Genomic DNA, 20,751 nt, shown 5'->3' with positions numbered 1-20,751 from the left:
GTAGTGAGCTATGTTCCTCCTTTTTACTTTACTATCCATATACTAAACCTTAATCCTGACTTAAGAGATTTCTAAGTTGCATTGCCAGTGAGATTGCAGTGACTGGCATTTCTACGTACCTCCGTTACAGTTTTCATCCTTGTATGCTTTTCAAATACTAATCACATTAGTGGCTTTGCAACGCCTTCTGACAAGAGTATTGGTTCTGCAACACATAGATATGCAAGTATGAGGGGAAAGAAAAGAAAAGAAGTTTTATTCAGAATTTTATAAACAGTAGCAGTGCATTTATAAATAGTATTTTGTAAGAGGAAAAAAGCAGTAGCAAGTAATAAATTGACCTGTTTAACAGCATGCCCACAAGCGCTATAGACTAATACCTCACTGTCATCACTGCCTACTAGCAAGCAATACTTCCCAACAGCCTTGCTGGGCTAGGTAGTACTAACGATCTCTCAGACATCTCCCCTGTTACTTTCAGCAATTACTCTTTTCCCCTCTCTCTGCAGGTAGACCAATTTTCATCCTCCCTTCTCCACCTCTCCAAGTGTTAAATGCATATGGCTTGCATATCCATACCACCTGAATGTCTTTTAGCCAACTCCTGCCAAGCAGAGAGCACACTTGTACAGAATAATAAAAAATGATTATAAGTTATTAGAAGTTGGACAAAGAGAGAACAGATATTCACATAGATGAAGGGACACAAGGAAGCAACAAGACAAAGATGTAACAGTTCATTTGCTAAACGCTGAGTTAATACCTAGCCCTTTCAGATGCCAGAACAGCCCAGGAGTGGTTTGCCACTGCCCCCTCTGTCACCTACGTGTCCTGGCACTGGAGGACTGGGACAAACTCTTCATGTCACGCCAGGACGGTGACTTCTCCAGACACAGGAATTCCCGAGACATTGCTGTATCCTACAAGCATATAGGACTGTAGTATCACTGCTTGCTTCTTCCTATTGATTAACTACAATTCCCCCTCTGTTGCCACAGCCTACATTAGCTCTCAACTCCATCATGACAGCAAGTAAACCACACAGTCTCTGTATTCTCTCTGGGAAATGCATTACCATGCTTGTGCATTGGAGGGACTCACCCACGCAACAAGGCCAAATAAAGCGTGAGATCTTGATCAGTTCCTCATCTCCAGAAATACCTAAAGTTCTGTACAATGCTAGAAATAAACAATCCATAGGATGACATGCACTGCCTCCTGCTTTCAGGATTTGCTGCCATGTATTTGCTAGTGGAATTCTTCAGTTGCTCCTGCATTGTCCTCTATAATGGCAGCATTTATTGTCATGGAAAGGGAAGAGGGAAAGAGTCACTTATTAGAAGTGATTACAGAATAAACTTCAGGTCACATTCTTGAAGATTGAAAGTCTACATACCAAGGAAGTTTGTTAGCATGATGTAAATCTACTGGTAAAAAAAATAAATCATTAGAACTACAAGAAGTTACCATGAAAACAAAATACATGGATCTGTAGGAGCATGGAACAACAACTTTAAGAAGAATCATCTGTCTTATTTTAGCAACACTACCACCTCAAAACAGGTAAACCACAAGTCATGTTTCTATTAGTTAGTTCATGTCCAAGAAGAAATGGCCACAGTTCTGTAAAACTTCCAAGGAAGGTTCTAATTTTGAAAGATAAGAAGATAGCACTTGCATATGTAACATTACTTGAATGTTTGATTTTTTTTCCTTATCTTCAAAACATGGAGCCAAACCCAGGTTCCCACAAAAAGCCATCAGGTATCATCTCACATTTCAAAAGAAATGAGATCTGTGAGCTAACACAGTGTGCAATACTTGAGACACATTCACGATTCACTACAAGCAGCATTATTTTTGGCAGTTTAGCTGCATGACAGCTGTATGTGCCAGGCTGGGAAGAGAACCATTGCCTTCTCGCTTCTCCCAGCACAATTCCAGGCTGCATTCGATATTTACCCAGCTCACAAAGATTAAAGTGGGAGACTTGGAAAAGGTTCTGTAACAATTATTAAGATGGAAGCTTAGTTCTAATCAACACAGGAGCTTCTCTCCTAGCCCAGAACATGAGAACTGCTTTGATATGGAGCACAGCTTCAGTTCCCACTGCTGTTCATTATCTTTACGCTTTCCTGTGGAGATATACCTGCTAGCACATAGGTACAGATGGCTGGAAGCAGACTTCTGAGCTTTGCATTAAATGCAACATCTCATACGGAAAATAAAGAACAGTTCATAGAATTGTAATGCAAAAAAAATTTAATTTTTTAAAAAATGTTCACGATACGGAAGGTCACAATACAAAGTTCTTCATCACAATACAACACTGAAACAAGTCGAAAAGCCTTTTTTTGATTGGAAGTGATTGTTTAATACAAAGACTAGATGTCAACAATACTTATTGTACAAAGGTTATGACAGTGGATTCATATATTGATTCCCTGAAAATCCCTTCATTTTGAAGAAATATTGAATATTAAGGTCATGGCTGAAGTGAATTCAAGAAATTCAGAGTTATATTTGTCTCCACCCTTAACTGTAAGCGCTAGGATTGGGTTTCACGGTACAAAATGGATAATAAAGGCACACTGTGGTTTGAAAGCAAGGCTACAGATTCTAGCCTTGAAACTTTCTGGCTTTTGTCTGGGTGTTTTATAAGCACTCAAACATGCAGTGAAAAAAAATCCAACCCTCTTGAGGGAGTGCAGAGTGAAAAAATATCAAAGTCTGCAAAAAAATGTAACCCATTTAACCTATAAAAGCAGTATTTATATTCTTATGCAGTTCTTAGCATTTCCTCAAATCCTTTGAGGTTACACATTTTAGAAATGAAGTACCTTTCTCCAAGTTATTTCTGTTATTTCACTCTGACAGAACTAACATAAAATGCACATTTAAGATCATTGTTCACCTCCATCAGTTTTGTTGATTATGCAAAGGGACAGATGCACTGCTAAAAAGTTGAAGTTACTGGCCAAGCCAGTCACTTGCTTATTTAACTTTTTCAATACAGCTTTCCAATTTAGAAAAAAGCTTTAAAAGAAAATGCTTGCTTCTTTTAAATCTTTTAAAAATTACTAGACTGCAAGTCTTGTGTGTCAAATTCTGGCATGAAGCGTTCTTCAATGTTAAGTTATAAAGTCCTGACAGACCTATTGCAATTATTAACAAAACTCTTGCCACAGGGGTGCAAATCAATGTACTCTGATTTAATCACATCTACCACAGCTAGCTCTGTTTGTGAACCACGTCAATTCCTATGGAACTATTATACAACTCAAAATTAGTTGAAAGTAGAGTTTGGAAGAGCTATATACAGACACTGTGAGAGACTGTTCCAGCAGCACTGGTCTGCACATAAACACAACTAATCAGTTTACACTAAACATTTCTAGAACTACATAAAAAAGTAATAGCTTTACCACATTTTGGTTCCCTGAGAAGTGCTCTAACTACAAAGGTCTTTGGAATGCCATCAGTACAGTGAATAAACATGCACCTCTTGCACTGCTACTGCAGAGACATCTCCTACTTCCATGATGATCAGACTTGGTTTTGGCATTTTCATTCAGAATAAACCTTACTCTCCACAAAAGTGGCACTGGAATGGGAGCAAGAGATGACTGAAAGTAGTCTAGTACTAAAACTGGTTTAGCTGTGATGATTTGTTATTACAAAGTGGAATGCATAGTTAACACACTTGATGAACACAAAGTCATTAAGAGCACAGTTTATCTCATCTGTTTAACCCATAATTGAGATTGGTTTTGAAAACTTTAATATAATACAAAAAGTTTTCAAATACATTTTTGGAAAGCATGTTTTTTTTTTCCCCAGGGATATAACTTATGTTTTTAGTGACCATGATAAACATCATGAGAGTTAAGACTTCAAATACAATAAAACAGCGCACAGCAGAAGAATGAAGTCAGGAACCATTTTATTTCCATCCAGTTCTGCAAGTATTAAGGATGGCATAAGAGCTCATTCCACCACTAAAATTTATGCAGTTATGACATCCCTAGAAGAGGCAAAGCCTATAATGCTTCCTGCTTTTCTCTCCCAAGTGCTTTAAGCTGTGTGATTATTTGGTTTGTTTTAACTGTGCCTTACTCTCCCTGTCTAATACAAACCTCCTTCATCCTCTCCCCAGCCACCAAAATACAGTAACTGGGTGTGGAGAAGCAGCACTGAGGCAGTCAGTAATGAGAGGTTATAAAAATGTTAAACAGCAACATACACTACACTAACACCTGGGATGCTCACAACATACAGAAGACAACTTTGCAACTACATCGTGTTCCATTTGCCATCATTACCTGCGACGATCAGTACTGTTAAGATTTGTTGTCTAGTACGTGCGCACAACAGTTACTCCAGATTCTTCTGATTCCTCCCAATTTCCAGGCAACAATTCATTTTATATTTACTGTTTTTAAGACAAAATACTGAAACTGGTTTCAGGTATTATTGTCCAACTGGTTTTAATAGCAAGATTCAAACGGCATCTTCCACAATTATAGAATGCTCAGTACTTGTCAAAAGCTTTAATAATTAAGGTACGTTGAAAAAATTACTTTCAGTATACCCCATGCAATTGAACTGCTCAAGTAATTTTTAAATTTTAAACTCTTAATTGAACATATCCTAAGTTAGTGAAGAGTTCATATTTAGAAACTAATTCCAGACAGTTCTTAGACCTCATATGGCAGGAGATGAAACTGTTTAAAGTTATCACTATCAACAGAAAAAATTCCCATAGGAAAAAAAAAGTATATACACTCTCACTATAGCCAGGCAATCAACTCTTCCATTTCAATACGATCATAAACATTTAACTGAATTATTTCAACCAGTAGAACCCAACCAACAATTCACATTTCAGATTTTTCAAACATGATTACCTGTTAAAGGCTGCATTTTTTTGTTTGAATCTAAATACATTTTGCTTTTCCAATACAATCAACTCAGTTCAATGCATTTAAGTTTAGGATTTAATTGTAAACTGCTATCTCTCCTTCACTTCTCTCCACCTATACAGATCTTTAGAGAGATATTAAGCAAAAGGCTTATAGAATGCAATGATGCAGTTTCATTTTAAACTTAGCACTTATCTGAGCATGCCTGCAAACGCTCTCTTACACGAAGTGGAAGTGTTTTTAACAACCTTTCTTCTACAATGAGACTATTCCGCTTTAAGAACTGACATTCTTCCAGTTCAGCAGGAAGTGATTCAAGATAGTTTCCAATGAGCTCTAATTGAACAAGATTCAGTAGCTGACCCACACAAGGGGACAAATTCATCAGACTGTTATTTCCCAGAAGAAGAAATTGCAGCTTTTTGCACTGAAATAATCCATCAGGCAGCATTTCAATCTAGAAAAAGGAAAGAAAAGAACAAAAATAATGCACATTAGAAGTTGTTAGCCTACATGCAGCTGCATGTTTTGACATTTCCCAGTTTTATTTTAGGGTAAAAAAACCTCTTAGTTTATGGAAGGATAAGGAAAGGGAAGATTGTAATGCTTCTATCATTATGCGATAAAGTGCTTGAGAACACTACAGTGGTTTTCTATACCTGTCTTGTTATGAAGATGCTTAGCTCCTGGCAGAAGTCAAGACATAAGCAAGGCAGGGGGAACACATACACGCACGCATGTGCAGAAGTGTGTACAAACGTGTGCAGGTGGCAGGGGAGATAAATAGGCTATCTCCTAAGAATCACTTAATGAAGAGCAAACACAGTTTGTGGAGAGACATTAGCAGCTCCTGTGTTGTGAAACCTGTACCAGCAGTCGTCTGTGTAGTACAGTAGTAACATAGTCCTGGCCCACACTATGGGCATATAACATCCAAAACCAACCTCACCAGTGAAAACAATTGTAAACCTCAAAAGGAGTCTTAAGTCACAAGCCTGGACCCCACACTAACGAGCCAGACAGTTTAGCACTGCCGATGAGGCTACCAGCTATAATTATTTCTCTCTTCCCAATCAGACAGCTGAGCTACTCATCAACTAGCTGTTGATTCACTACAGCTTTCAGTTTGATATTTTAAGGTAAAAATTTAACACTGTTCACTTCCATTAAAATACTACATAAGGTGGACAGCTGCAGGGAAAGGGAAGATACATTTCTGCAGCCATCCTAACCTATACTATCTCTGGATGAGAGCCCTTAAGCTGCTACAGACCAGGATAGTATTTACTCAGTAATACGCAAGCTTTGATGACACCAAAAATTTTGGTAATTAAACAAGCACCACCCCTTTTTTCAGCTTTACTGGGTTTACTTTAATCATGAACACCAGAAAAGCATTTTGAACCAGAGGCTGTTCCAGAAGAAATGGCTGGTTAAGTCGATATTTGATTTTTTTTTTTTAAATAGTAATTCAAAGTTCTACTTACGTGGTTTTTTGTCAAAGCCAAGTACTGCAGATTGGTCAGATAGCTGATTTCTTCAGGGATGGAGGTTAGCTTATTATAACTAAGATCCAAATAGTATAATTTTTTACAAAGAAATAGCTGCAATGGAACATTTTTAATATTATTATAATTTAGATACAATTGTTCCAGGTTTGATAACGCACCAATCTGCACTGGGATATATGAAATACTGTTGTGCCACAATTTTAAGCAAGAAAGGTTCTTAAGATGTTGAAAACTAATTATTTCTTCCACTGTTCTGAGATTATTTTCTTTTAAGTCAATTTCATGCAAATTGTTTAGGGTAAAAATGGAATGGGGAATGCGCTCTAAATCACAGCAGATTAATTCCAAGGTTCTCAGGTTCACCAGCTTCTTCAGGTTATTCAGCACTATCAGTTTATTTCCCTCATTGTTGATCGACAAGTGTTGTAAAGAAGGCAGAAGATCTGTAACCACTTGAGGTATACGGGAAAGGTTGTTTTTTAAGTGAATTGATCTCAGATTTTTTAGCCCCTGAAAGCTTTCGTTGTATATGGAGTTGTGATGATCTAGCATGAAATATCCTGTTAAGCACAATTCTTGCAGGTTTTTCAGATGAAAGACCCAAAATGGAATTCTCCCCATCTCACTAGATTTCAGGCGCAATGTTTTCAGATTTTCTTCTAAAAAGCTGACTGCTGGATAATCCATAGTTAGTGATGAGTGATAAACATTCAGTTCTTTGAGATTGACTAGCTGGGTCACAGCTGAAGGAAGTTTGGCTTCAGGAATAAGTTCCAGGCTTAGGACTTCTATGTCTGTCAGTTCAAAGACAGTGTCTGGAAGACCATTTAACATGAAAAGGTGAAGTTCTGTCTTGTCTTGGGAATTTCTTACTAGTTTATTTTTCAGTTTTTCCACCGACCATTCATTGTTAAGATTTATCTGTTTCAGTTTGTTTTCACTCAAATCAGACAGGAATATTGAGAATCGTTGGGAATAAAGAGGATCATACTGATCTGCCAAGTGGAGAATAAATGCAAAGTCATTCTTTACATCTGGTATATCACTGTAATTACTTTTCTCCCTCAACTTCTCAAAAGAATATTGCTTAAGTGAACTTCTTAACATCCACCACAGACTATAAGTACAAGTTAAGCCATAGAAGATCACTAAAACAACATAAAATGAAGCCAAAACTTTAAAAATTTCTGCTAGCGAATAAACACACTGGTACCTTTTGTAGCCTGTAAAGGCTTGAACATTAACTACACAATCAATTTCAAGTGTAATAAATGATAAATAGTAGGGGACATAAATTATTATTATTACAAATACAATGACTTTCACTATAATCTGTTTCATATACACTGTATATATGACATCCTTCTCTTCAACGTGTACTCTGAATTTCTTCACTTTTTCAAATATAGCTTTAGCTTGTTCCCCTTCTTTTTTGTCAAGAACACTTGAGGAATTTTCTCTTCCAGTTGTTTCCAAGCCAGGTTGCGAATATGGCAGGGACTGTCTGCTGGCCCTTATATCTACTGAACTCCCAGGTGATGAAATCACTGTTTTTGATTTGGCTATCGGCAACTTCCTCACAGACTGCTCGGCAACTGTTTCTGAGAGGGCACGCGTTGTCCATGGAGAATCAAAACACTTCTGAAGAATGGCTACAAAGTGCTCAAGCCTGGAACTCGTACTAGGATAGTAAAGCCAGAAATTACTGCAAGCTGCAAAAATAAAGGTATGCAGAAGCACTAGGTATGGAAAAAATTTGGCAAACCAGTGAAGCTGTCTCTCATAACATACTGCATCAATATAGGAATACTGCTGCCGATGAAGATCATTCTGAATTTTAAGCGGGATGATTATCTGTGCTGTAGAGCTAGCCGACATGTTAAGGTTGGCTTTCACTAAATCCCAAGGCACGGCACAATGATTGTCAAATTCTAGCTTGCAAGGAAGACAACACAATACTCTGGTTTGAGTAAGCTGGAGAGCCCCAGCGAGCACAGCAACTAGCAGCATTATCATGGTGAGGTAATACCAGAAGACATCCCACCATGGTTTTAGTATGTGGTAGGATGACTGGGCATCTGCTAAGTATTTGAGTTCTGTTAGTGTGATCATGACTTTCACCTGTGAGAGAACAGCAGCTGGTAGAGGAAAAAAAAAAAGAAAAAGACATCCTTAGAGAATTATTAAAAACAGTTTCTCACCATTAAACACTTGAAGCTTATTACTGGTTTCACAGTTTTAAATATGTGTAACATTTGGCCTAGCATCCAGAGCATAGCAAAAGTATCCAAGAATGCCTGGCAGCTACCCCTAGCCGTCGTCCTATTCATTTAAGGAAAGTTACTCAGAATGCAAAAAATTAAATGAAGAATGAAACTAGCATCAGAGATTAGGAGAAAGTATATTTTGACCAAACATTTGAGTACTGCTTAAGTAGAAGCCACTAGCAGGTATAAGTTAAAGAAGTGTGTGATACATTGCTAGCGGTCCTTCACCACTGCCCTAAACTTACATAGCAAAAGGGATTTTTCATTTATGAAGAATTCCAAAATCAGAGCAATATATTAACATGACAGCTCTTGTAATTTAGAATTTTCTACTAGATTAAATCATTCTACCCAATTAAAGAATAAAAAAACCACAAAAATTCTCAGAAGAGCAGTTTTGCTTTACATATTCTTATATATAATTCCCCATCTTCTCCCATCAAGAGAATTAAGCATACTGACAGAATGAAAATTAAGCTAAACACAACTTGGTATCGTCCAATATTGTTGTATATATAAAAATGGCACTTAACCCCAGCAGCATAGGTTTGATTCATACTTACTTTACTAATTAAAGAGAATAAAATACACAGCACTGATCAGTCAGGAGGTCTACACCTTTTAAAATTCCTTGGACATGCCATCTTTACATTTGTCTTCATTCTGGATGGAGAAAACATTGAATATACTTTATTTTTAATGACTTCACCTAAATAAAGAACAAACATTTCAGCTTTCATTAGAACTGCTGCCTTACTGCAGACATGAGGATCCATTAAGCTCTGCATTGCTACAGCTACATGAAATGGAACAGAACATACTCAGACATGATCACGTAGAATGTGAAGTCAAAATTTTGCACAGTCACATCAACACAAAAACCAGGAAACCGCCTACAACTAGCCCTATTTCAACTGGGAAGAATTTTTTTTTTTCTTCTCCAAATAACTGTGTGAAAGTAAAATACACAACATGCAAGACTTCAAGAAGCAGAATTCAGTCATAATTTTGATATACCAAGGTTTGACAGAAAGCCAAGTTTCTCAAAAACAGAGGCCCATATTTTACATCCTGAAACAAATTAATAAACTATCCAGTGGCAATGACAATACCACAGACACTACCAGCTTTGGAGAAAACTTACTATAAAGTTTGTTAAGCAGTACAAATACAAAGCAATGGGGATATTCTATATTTTTCTTAATCATAGAATCATTTAGGTTAGAAAGGACCTTTAAGATCATCAAGTCCAACCGTTAACCCTAGCACTGCCACATCCACCACTAAACCACATCCCTAAAGAACCACAGCTACATGTCTTTCGAATACCTCCAGGGATGGTGACTCAACCACCTCTCTGGGCAGCCTCTTCCAATGCTCGACAACCCTTTCGGTGAAGAAACTTTTCCTAATATCCAATCTAAACCTCCCCTAGCACAACTTGAGACCATTTCCTCTCATCCTATGGCTTGTTACTTGGGAAAAGAAACTGACCCCTGCCTCACTACAGCCTCCTGTCAGGGAGTTGTAGAGAGCAATAAGGTCTCCCCTCAGCCTCCTCTTCTCCAGGCTAAACAACCCCAGTTCCCTCAGCCGCTCCTCATCAGCCCTGTGCTCCAGACCCTTCCCCAGCTTCGTTGCCCTTCTCTGGACATGCTCCAGCACCGCAATGTCCTTCTTGTAGTGAGGGGCCCAAAACTGGACACAGTATTCCAGGTGCAGCCTCACCAGTGCCAAGTACAGGGGGACGATCGCTTCCCTGCTCCTGCTGGCCACACTATTTCTGATACAAGCCAGGATGCTGTTGGCCTTCTTGGCCACCTGGGCACACTGCCAGCTCATATTCATAATAACACATCGGTACTGTACATTTCAATTCCAAACAGAGCTGACAAGCTGTTATAAAAAGACAAACAACAGCTGAACTAAGGCAGAACCTTATTCTTACTCCACATTCACATTTGAAGGGAGAATAGCCAAAAATAAATTAACCCTTCTTGCATCGACCAGGCTACTTTTAACAGAATGTAGAAACTTACCAGGCCCACTTAAGGGAAAGCAGCTGAAGAAGGACAGGATGGTTACAATACACTCCTGGAGAGAAAACAAATTGTCATCAGATCATGAAATAGTTGGACTCCAATAACTGTGACTATTAGAACAGCTCGTTACTCCTTCCACAGCAGTGTTTTAAAGATCCAACATTTAATGAGCAAAAGATCTAACTAGATCTACAAGATCTAAATTATGATGTCATAATTAAGATGTCAAAATTATTTACTTGGTCACCATCTGAAAGCTGCTTTTCCTAAAGCAGAGATAAAGTAATGGCCCTTGTCATTGTCCCCTTTCTAAGCACTAAAAGCCATTTATGTTCAACAATTTTTGCATTTACATAAAGATACTAGTCCTGAAGCTGAGATGCTCTAACCATAGGTAAGAAATAGCAATTTCTTCAATCACTCCAGCTCAACTTGTAAAAGCCACATCTGTAAATACCTTTAAAATTAGTTCTTTTGGTATAATTCTTTGACGTTTGAATGTAAATTCATAGGTGTAAAAGCACAAAGAGGTACTGAACCCATCCAAACTAAGGCTTTCATTCTGCAAAGAATATCTGGATTGCATCTCGCCTCAAGCCAAACATGCTTGATTTGAGTGTAAACAGAAAAATCAAAAGCATTTTTTTCATTTCCAACCTAGAATTAAAACCAGTCAATTCTTCTCACTTGAACTTTGTTACAAAAATGAAAGACTTGGGATCCCTGTTAAAGTTGTAAAGAACACGCTACGAGATAAGTATGTTGAATGATTCAAAGTAAGAGCAAAAGAGATAAATAGCATATTTTTAACAAAGAAAAATATTTGAAAAGTCAAAATGATCACTGAACTGGCTGAGAGTTTAAAATTGTGTGAAAGGTCTAATTAGTATGAGGATGGGAGCAATTCTTTTCTGACAAGCATGTAAATCTCATCAGGGACTTGGAAAGATACTAACATTTTAAAAAGATGTTTTATATAACTAAATGCTTATTAGAGAAAGTTACAAGTAACACAATTTAATAAAGCACATATGTACTTTGCACTTTTATACAAAGAACACCGCTCTCCTGGTAACAGACCTATTTTGGGGAATAAGCAACGCTCTTGTTGAGTATAAGGGGCAGAACTCGGAGTACAATAGAACAGTTAACACTGTTCGATAAAGTATTTTCTCTAAAAGTTACAGAAAGAAAAAACAGAAAATGGAACTTAAGCCAATTCTATTAAAAACATATTGGTATACTTGAGAATACGCATAACCCAATACGCCTTCTTCAAGCAATGCCATAATGCTCAAACAAAAAGCAGTTTGTTTTTATGCAGACTGAGAACTCAAAGTGAGACTGACCCATGCAATTTTCTAAGGTCTGTTTCTATAAAATGCTTCCTTTGTCACCTCCCTACCTTGAACTGGAAAGTTGTTAGTCCCTATCACATATCCCAGAAAAAAAGGCTACATTCTTGCTGCAGTTTTGGAACACTTTCTAGCAGAAAGTTAGTGTCACATTATGAAGTATTTAAATACTTGAACTCTGGTCTTGTTAATGACTACTGTTTGAAACCTTCCAATGAAGCGTGCGTATTCATTACAATTCTATGTATATGAAATAAAGCTTCCTATCAGAGAAGTGCACAGCATATGCAAGTGCAATATAAACATGTGAATTATTAATGATAATTTTGCTAAAGACAGTTTTCTTTCAACTCCTATCTGTGTGCCCAGAGTGACTAATCAAATGGAATAATGCTGAACTGTAATGGGTTTGATAAATCTCATCCCCAGCAGCTTTCAACCCATATCAAAGCCATAAAAGCTTTTCAAAGTGGCCTAATTCAATTGGCAATATTTCTTAGAAGATGAGACACAGAAGTTTAGCCCCAGGCTAAGTGATGACTTCAGGAGAGTTACCCCAGACCAGTACTGGGAAGCAGGCCAGAAAAATAAAGTAATAAAGATCACTAATATCTAGGCAATTTTTAGTTACTTCAAGACTTATACATCTGATCAATAGAAACATATTCAGAATATGAATAAAAGGCTATCATTTTGAAAAATATTATCTATAAGCATCAGACACCCCCCTCACCCTCCCCTGCTGCCAAAAGGTTATTTAACATTTCATTACTCTCTCATTTGGTCACTGCTTACATAATTTTTAGGTGCATTTAGTTAGGGATGGCTCTGCAGCAAGATAAGTGCCTTGCTTGTCCTCCCCAAAGGGTCATGGGCTACAAAAAGCCAATACCTAACAGGAGGCTTTATTTTTAAGACTACACTGTTTCTGTCGATTAAGCATTCAACTGGAGTTTCTGACACACTAAGTTACTCAAAATAGATTTATCCAACTACCTTGTACGAATACCAGGACGGGTGTTCCAGTGGCCCCTCTATCTTGCTTTTTTTCCCTTCCCCGCAGAGAAACACAGCCATCAAGTTTTCAGCCAATCTCTTTAGACTCACGCTGTTATTCCAACAGCATGATGTGCTTTTCAACTGAGATAAGCAGATGCTGACATACTAAGTAAATGTGTCTGTTTATCAATTTTCTCTCAAACATGATTCCTGAACTACAGTACCAACTTAGTTTCTAGCTAGTTTAAATGTATCAATTTTGCATCCAAAACTTTGGAAGAAAAAGTAAGTTCGATAATAAATTAAATGTGCAATCAATTTTGCTTAGCAGGCAGTTTTGAAATTCTCCTATGGGATCCCTAGTACCTGCTTATGGTCTTACATGCACAGCCTGAACCTCCACTCACAAATAAACCCTCGTGAATATTCCCAAAGGGAAAGAAGCAGCAAACTTTACCCACACACACACTCATCACCCAAAATACATCTTCCCTGGCTAAAACTTCCCCTTCTATTGGAATACTACCATTTCCTTTTTCAAGCGTTCCCTAGACAAGAAAAGGCCAGGTACCGCAAGAGTTCTGGGGCAGGCCTGACTTGAAGAATGATACTGTCATACATACTCCTAGTAGATGCGTTCACATGACTGCCTCTCCCTTTTTTAAGCCTCCTATTGACAAGTAACAGACTACTCAGTTCAAGCACTACATTTAATATGTGGTCTTTCAGAATCTGTATTTTGACCACTTGTGTGCACATGCAGATTCAGTTGTAGGATCTTTTCAGTGGGGACCGTATTTTTGGATCTGTATTCCACTGAATGCAGAACAACATGTAAACAAGATTAGAGAAAGCTTCTTTCCAGTTCCTTCTGAAGAAGGTCACAGGTGATAATTAAACATGTCTAAGTGATTATCCTTTTGTATTTAAAACAAACCTGAAGACATTGCCACACTCTACAATAACCAGCATACTGCCCAAGCACAGGATGTTCAAGACTACACTAACATTGTTACAAGTTTTCCATATCAACCTTTCAAACAACCAAAGACCTAAAGTCCTTCCCAACAAAGACCATAATTACAACTACAGACAATCTCAGCCATCTGTGTCTGGATTAACTAGAGGCCTTGCCTTTCTTAAACACTCCTGCTCTCAAGACAGTACTGCTGAAGATAAAATATGGAACAGTAATAGCAAGGTCTGACGCTGTTTAAGCAGTACTTGCTCTCTGGAGTTATTGAGCCTGATTCTCAATAGCGGATGGGAGGGAGAAACCAAGTCAACTATTTTGAGGGTTAAGCTCTGTAATGAAGTTGTATTGTAAGATACGTATTTAAAAGGTATGTTAAATGTGCTTTTTATTTCATACTAGTCTAGCCTGGAGAAATTCATATTCAGACATATATACTTTGACTTGTAAAAGCACTTTTTCCAGGCCTCTCCAAGTTAAGCACAAGGTGCTAAGGATTGTGTTCTAGCTAAAACAGAAGGTCACAACCTATGCTCCTAGAAAGGCCTGTACTTAGCAAAAAAAAAAAAATATAGGCATTTTAAACCCAAGTTTAAGACCAAATAGACAGTAGGCAAGACAAGCAGTTTATGCAAAAAACACTGCAAAACACAACGAAGAAAAACTGATAAGTAGGTACAAACCTAGGTTTCTGAACAAGTATGTTTCAGAGTTAAACATGCAATCAATCTAATGGTTAAAAAACCTAAAGTAAAATGAAAGGTAGACCAGCTTTGTTTCGCACAGAATTGCATCAACGCAACTGATCTCTTTGAAAGCAAGCTGTCTACATTCTGGGCAAATATCACTTCATTCATAGTCATGGTGCTTTCTAAGATCTTACCAAACCAAGCAGAATCCAGACTCTGTATCAGATATGAACATTTCTAATAAGCAATAGTTTGTACAGCTTTAGTGTCCCAGTACTATTTTCAAACTCAGAAATGGATCTTTTAAAAAAAAATTAAAATTTTATCAGGTGATGATAGAAGTATGACAGAGGAAGGACTTTAACTACACAGACAAATATTACAGCGCTATGGTCTCCTCTTCCCTTGAGGACACATTAAGATAAAACTGCGGCCACGCTGTAGTAGCTTTACCAGACCATGGATTTATTTTCAGTTTGTGTTCTCATCCCTTTAATTCTTTTTAACTACAGATATAAATATATTAACTTAAACTTAAGAGATGTGTTAGCATCTAACATACTGATTACAATAAATATCGAAACAAGCACTGGTTTAGAAGAGAGTGCTCTGTATCGGTTATACAAAGAATCCAAAGAGTAAATTCACTTAGAGACATATTTTGTTTTACCCTAATATTTAACTAATAATTTAACTTATTTAAGTTTTATTCTCACTGGAAACTCTAGCACTCTTTTTAGAAAGCAGGGGTTTTTTTATTGCTCTATTAATTTACATTTCACATATTCTACTTTAAAAAAGGAAATTATAAATAGGAAAAGACCGCCAAAACTCCACATTGGTATTACCCGCTAAAAAATAGCTCTGCTTATCACGAGTCTGCTTGGCAATTCCTGAAGAAACATAGCAAAACCCATTAACAGATTAGAAAAATAAAAATAACTGGAAAGAGTTCCATAAGGCTTTAAAAAAAAAAAAAGTATAATAAACTGTAGTAGTTCAGACTGGAAGCCCATGGCACTTTGAGATGTTAGTGATCCACTCTGGCTAGTTAACAGGCCCCGGCCTGTGCTGTGCAGATCTCTTGGCCTCAGGATAAATTTAGCCAGCTCATAACAGAGGAGCCTGCAGGCAGCTCCCACTTGGTACCAGCGATTACACCACCTGCGTGTCCTCTTTATCAAGAAGTGCAGCAAGAAGTTCTCCTGTGGACATCTTTCCTGGTTGACAGTAGAAATGATGCACAGAGCTTTTTTCTTGTAAGAAAATTCTGTAATAGCTTGAATGATCAAAATGAGGTAACCCTTTCTACAGGCAGGGTCTGCATGGTGTGCTGCACAGAATCAGCACCCAAGCAGTACAAGAGACTTTTTTTTTTTTTTTTTTTCAACAAATAAATTTGAAGCCAGGCACATTCAAAGCATGTATCAGATATCTCCTCGTAGACAAACCTATTGGTTTTTTATAAAATGTTAATGGATTTGTGAAATAGGATTGTGAGAGCACTGAGATACTAGACTACATTACCCACAGCAACATACTCAAATCATCATCACCCCAGACTGGCTAATGCTATCACAAACCCAAAAAACATACAATCATGAATTTCATGTATATTTAAAGAAACAAACAAGTCCAGATAAAAATCCACTGCTTTTTTCCTTTCAAAAAATATGGTGCTCAAGTTATATAAGTAAAAATTAAACAGAGCTTGCCAGACCAAGCAGGTGCATTTCTTTGATAAAGTAAATGGTTTTCTAAACAAGCCAAGTGTAAGAGATTGAATCTGGGTTAGAGAAAACAACTTGCAGAGTGACTCCACACTGTATCAGCTAAGACAAAGCTGGTAATTTATTACAAGCAATTCACAGAAAAGGAGACAGGTCACAGGCCATGCTGAACAAAGAAAAGGTAGACTAGAGAAAAATAAGACTTAATACCTACAGGGACTGCAGCGATAGGAACATGTAAAAAATGTTCACATGTGCAAAGAACAGGGTTTTTTTCTCTTCTTCTGAGAGACTTCTGAGTCATTTGTTGGAAGTAACCAAAAGAAGAGAGGGAAAACCCTACCTGGACTAATCCTTTGCAGGAGGAATGTGCTGCCAATGATGCAGCCCTAAGGGCAGCAAAGGCTGTCCTCCACTACTACCCAAGAAAATACTTGTAGCAGATGGGGCACCATCCCTGTACAAACCTACTCTGGGTGCCTCAAGAGCATTATTGCCCCATTTAGAAAAGGCCAACAAAACCAGAATCCGAACTGTGAGACTAGCAATGCTCAGAGGGATGGTGACTCTTGGGAAAGTAGACTAAATGAAGCAGGCTTTCTAGTATAAGAGGAACGAGAATATACTGGGGGTGGAGAGGAGGGGATAGAACTGCATGGGAAATGCATCTGCCTTCTCAGGGCAGAAGTACTTAGTCCATCTGTGTTCAGCTAATGCTTATTCAAACCAGCGTAGGAGGAGACAACTCTCTCCAGAGATGACTGCAGGCATGCCACGCCATCAAACGTTCCAGCCCAAACATGCCATGGAAGATATCAGGGAAGTGGCACAGATTACACTCGCAAATGATGCCTAAAAGAATATGCCTCCTTTGGTGTTCCCCCACTCCCCAATTAGGTTTTAAAATCAGTATGGCAACGCTGAAGACATACATCAATACTATGAACAGTCCTTACTTCCAAGTTCCAAAGAAACCTTAGGGCAAGTTTGGGCATGAAGTATGAAAAGTCTCCTTGGTTCTTCACCCATTCTTTCCTAAGCCAGGAAGATTACACCAAAAGCAATCTCGAAAGGTCTAGACTGGGACTGATATCTATGTGATGCTGTACCTTTTATGGCTCTCCCAGAAACCACCTTACACAACAGTATACCAAGTCCTTCATCCCAGTACTAACATAGCTAACACAAAGTCAGACACCTTCCAACTGCATGAAATTAGATTTTCAAGCTCACTTATAATGCCTTTTTATTCTTGTAATCACATTCTTGGGTCTTTCTCATGCTGGGAAATATGAATACATAAGCATAAGACAATGGTATCAGCAGTATCCCTCCAGCATTCTAAAGGAAGCCTCAATGGTATCTATTTAATTCTGCATACCAAGATAAGTACTACAATAGAAAATTAATTTTTATCCCCTTAGTTCCAGAAGCCAGACAGATACTCATAACGTCCTTTCATTGTGCTGCTATGCTCAGGACATCAGAAAGCAAAGCTGAGGAAGATAACACTGGAGAATATTTACAACTTAAATACTACAAGGTTTCTCTACTAGCAGATTCTTTAATTATGGTATAGTTTATTATCTTCAGTCTTCAAGAGCAGTAAAAGTACAAGAGAGCCAGCAGTGTAAAACAGTTATGATTATTTAACCAAAGACCATCTTTTCTTGGGAAAAGGCAGGGAATTGCTCATACATGCTCTTCCATTTTCAGTGTACTTTTCAATAAAGTCATAAATGGCTGGAGACTCTTGAAATAGCCAAGACAACCCCCCTAACCTCACTGGAAACAAGTCTGATATGAGAAAATATTCTCAGAAGGAGGAGCCTTGGAGTATGTCCACACACCTCAACTAGCTCTGAATTAATTTCTCAAGTACCACCAGGAGTGCTGCCGTCACGGCAGAACACAGAATTGACTACAAATCCTACTGCTTAAGAACTCAGGTAAGCATTTGGGTCAGTTTTGTAGTCCACAGGATATCATGCTGCTATAACTAGGCTAGCAACATAATTCATTATATGGTAATGTAATACCATACATGGTGATGTATTAACGAAAGCATGTTCATATTCTGATTTGATACTTCTAGATAAATGTCCTGTAAGGAATTCAGCAGCACTGCATTTAGACAAAGATGGAAGGGGCCAGCATTATTTGTACCATAGGAAATCCTGCTAGTTTTGCAGAGAGCAGAGTACTGAAATCCAATGTTTTTACATATTCAAAACCTCCATCCTACATTATTTCCCTAGCCCAAATGCTGCTTTCTAATACAATAACCATACCCAACCCCGTTAATAGGGATCTTTACCTCTGACTAGCTGAATAGCTCTATGCAAGTAATTTTATTTCTTTCTACCTCAAATTCCTCAACTGTAAAATCATGGTAATGTTTGTTCCATTCTTCATAAAGTATTTATATGAGGAACATTATACAGTAATAACACTTAACTTCTTACTAGGTAATCAGAGAAGCTATTCTGGATTGTACTACAGGTTCTGTAAGGTTCTGAGAGCTGGAAGCACATATGCTATCACTTTTCCTAACAGTGGTCAGACAGTTATCATCTTTGCCTAATCTCAGAAATATAAATTTTTATTTATACTCCTTATTCTAGCTAGAATAATTTTGATGTTTCTGAAACATGAACAGTTGTCTAATACAGCAAGTTAAAAATCCAACATTTGGCCTAAAAAGGAAACTGATGTGATTTCCATGCCCCCCCACCCCCCAATATTTATAGGATACTGTTTGGTCTTGGCAGTCTATCAGGATAACAGATGTTGATAACAAACAGAAACATCAAGTGAGGTCACAAATCAAAAATATATACCAAATACACTCTGTCTCTGCAAGATAATTATTAGCATGCACACATACAGTTACAAGATTTAAGAACAGTCAAAGAACAGTGCTTTGGTTTTAAGTTTTCCTGACACTGCATAAGTTTCACAAAGAACTTTCCAGAAGGGAATATTATTACTTCCACAGACCACAGGGAAGAATTCAACTGCATCTAGGAAAATATAATTATCAGGGCAGCAATACAGAAACACATCTGACTTCACTCTATTAGTTCTGACATTGGAAAGCCCATTCAGATTGTCAGCAGTAGCTCGTATCTCTTCTCAGAAGCAGCAGCTTTTCATCTGGTTTAGTGGGACAGACAGCTACTCTTGAAAGCCCACCTGCCACATTGAAACACTTGATTCTAGATGTTTGGTCTAAACATCCAAAATAATGAGAATAGATAAGTTACCAAGTTACATCCGATACAAACTCAGGCACTCTTTTTATATGCAAGCTCTCCTGAAAACCATCTTGTTATTTTTTAAAAGAATCTCCCCATCCCAAAGTAAAAAAAGAAAAAAAGCTTGTGAAACTCTGCAGTCAAATACAAGAATACAAGCTCACCTGAAATGGAAATGCAATAGGTTTTACTAATCCTCTGGCAGGAAGCATGCTGTCCACACAATCACCTCAATCTCTTAAGTATCTTCCTGTTCTTATCACTCTATATTATGTATTTATTAATTGAACAAAGCACCCAGCTACATCTTCTTTTCTTTTAATAAAAGGAAAGGCCTGAAGGACAAATTTCACATTGCACATACTGTGTAATAGTGTATGTACAAATTACATACTGACGCCTAAACACACCTCTACAGTTTGAGAACGGCACATCCGTACGCGATCACGAGAGCTAGAAGTGGCATTTTCCTTATCAGAAGCATCTCCTAGAACAATGCTGAGCTTCAGGACCATGTACAAGTGATCAGACTTGAATGCTATAGTAAACCTACAGTAATCCCGCTTTGTTTCCTGAACAAACACAAAGTTAGCTTAGCACCTATGTGCACACTTCACACTTCCGTCGAGCCCAAGTATGCTGTGCAACATGGAGTCTTCTACTGCGCAAAATGTCCTTTTTGAGCAGGCTGTCTGAGGAGACCTAACAACTGGCAAGTTTTTTCAGATTGCACTACTACAAGAAAAACACTTGTTGGTATGAAGCCAAGTTTAATAACTTCAAAAACAAGAGTCAAGGTTTTATCATCACCTGAATCAATTAAGAACTTTGAAGTGAAAAAACCTGCAGCCCCATATTTGTATGAAACTGAATAACAGTTTGAAGCAAAGCAGACACTACTTTTACCAACTCCAGTTCAGTAAAGCACTTGAGTATTGATATATCCCGTCTCACTTCAATTAAGCAATGTTTTAGTTCTTTCCTGACTTTGAGTCAGTGTCATTGC

The 20,751-nt window shown here is 37.8% G+C and overlaps 1 protein-coding gene across 1 annotated transcript; it reads right to left on the bottom strand.

The window, feature by feature from the left end:
- Window positions 1-2,295: 2,295 nt before the first annotated feature.
- Window positions 2,296-9,342, bottom strand: LRRC8B (leucine rich repeat containing 8 VRAC subunit B). The gene is made up of 3 exons (XM_075710962.1): window positions 9,319-9,342; window positions 6,410-8,571; window positions 2,296-5,379 (listed from the first exon to the last, which is right to left on the bottom strand). Exons 2-3 carry the CDS (start codon window positions 8,543-8,545, stop codon window positions 5,107-5,109), a joined length of 2,409 nt encoding a protein of 802 aa, XP_075567077.1. The 5' UTR covers window positions 8,546-8,571; window positions 9,319-9,342; the 3' UTR covers window positions 2,296-5,106.
- Window positions 9,343-20,751: the final 11,409 nt, after the last annotated feature.

Source organism: Pelecanus crispus, chromosome 5, assembly GCF_030463565.1.
Source record: "Pelecanus crispus isolate bPelCri1 chromosome 5, bPelCri1.pri, whole genome shotgun sequence".
Classification (NCBI taxonomy): domain Eukaryota; kingdom Metazoa; phylum Chordata; class Aves; order Pelecaniformes; family Pelecanidae; genus Pelecanus; species Pelecanus crispus.
The sequence above is the reverse complement of the archived record's forward strand: the minus strand, read 5'-3'. Positions and strand labels throughout refer to the sequence as shown.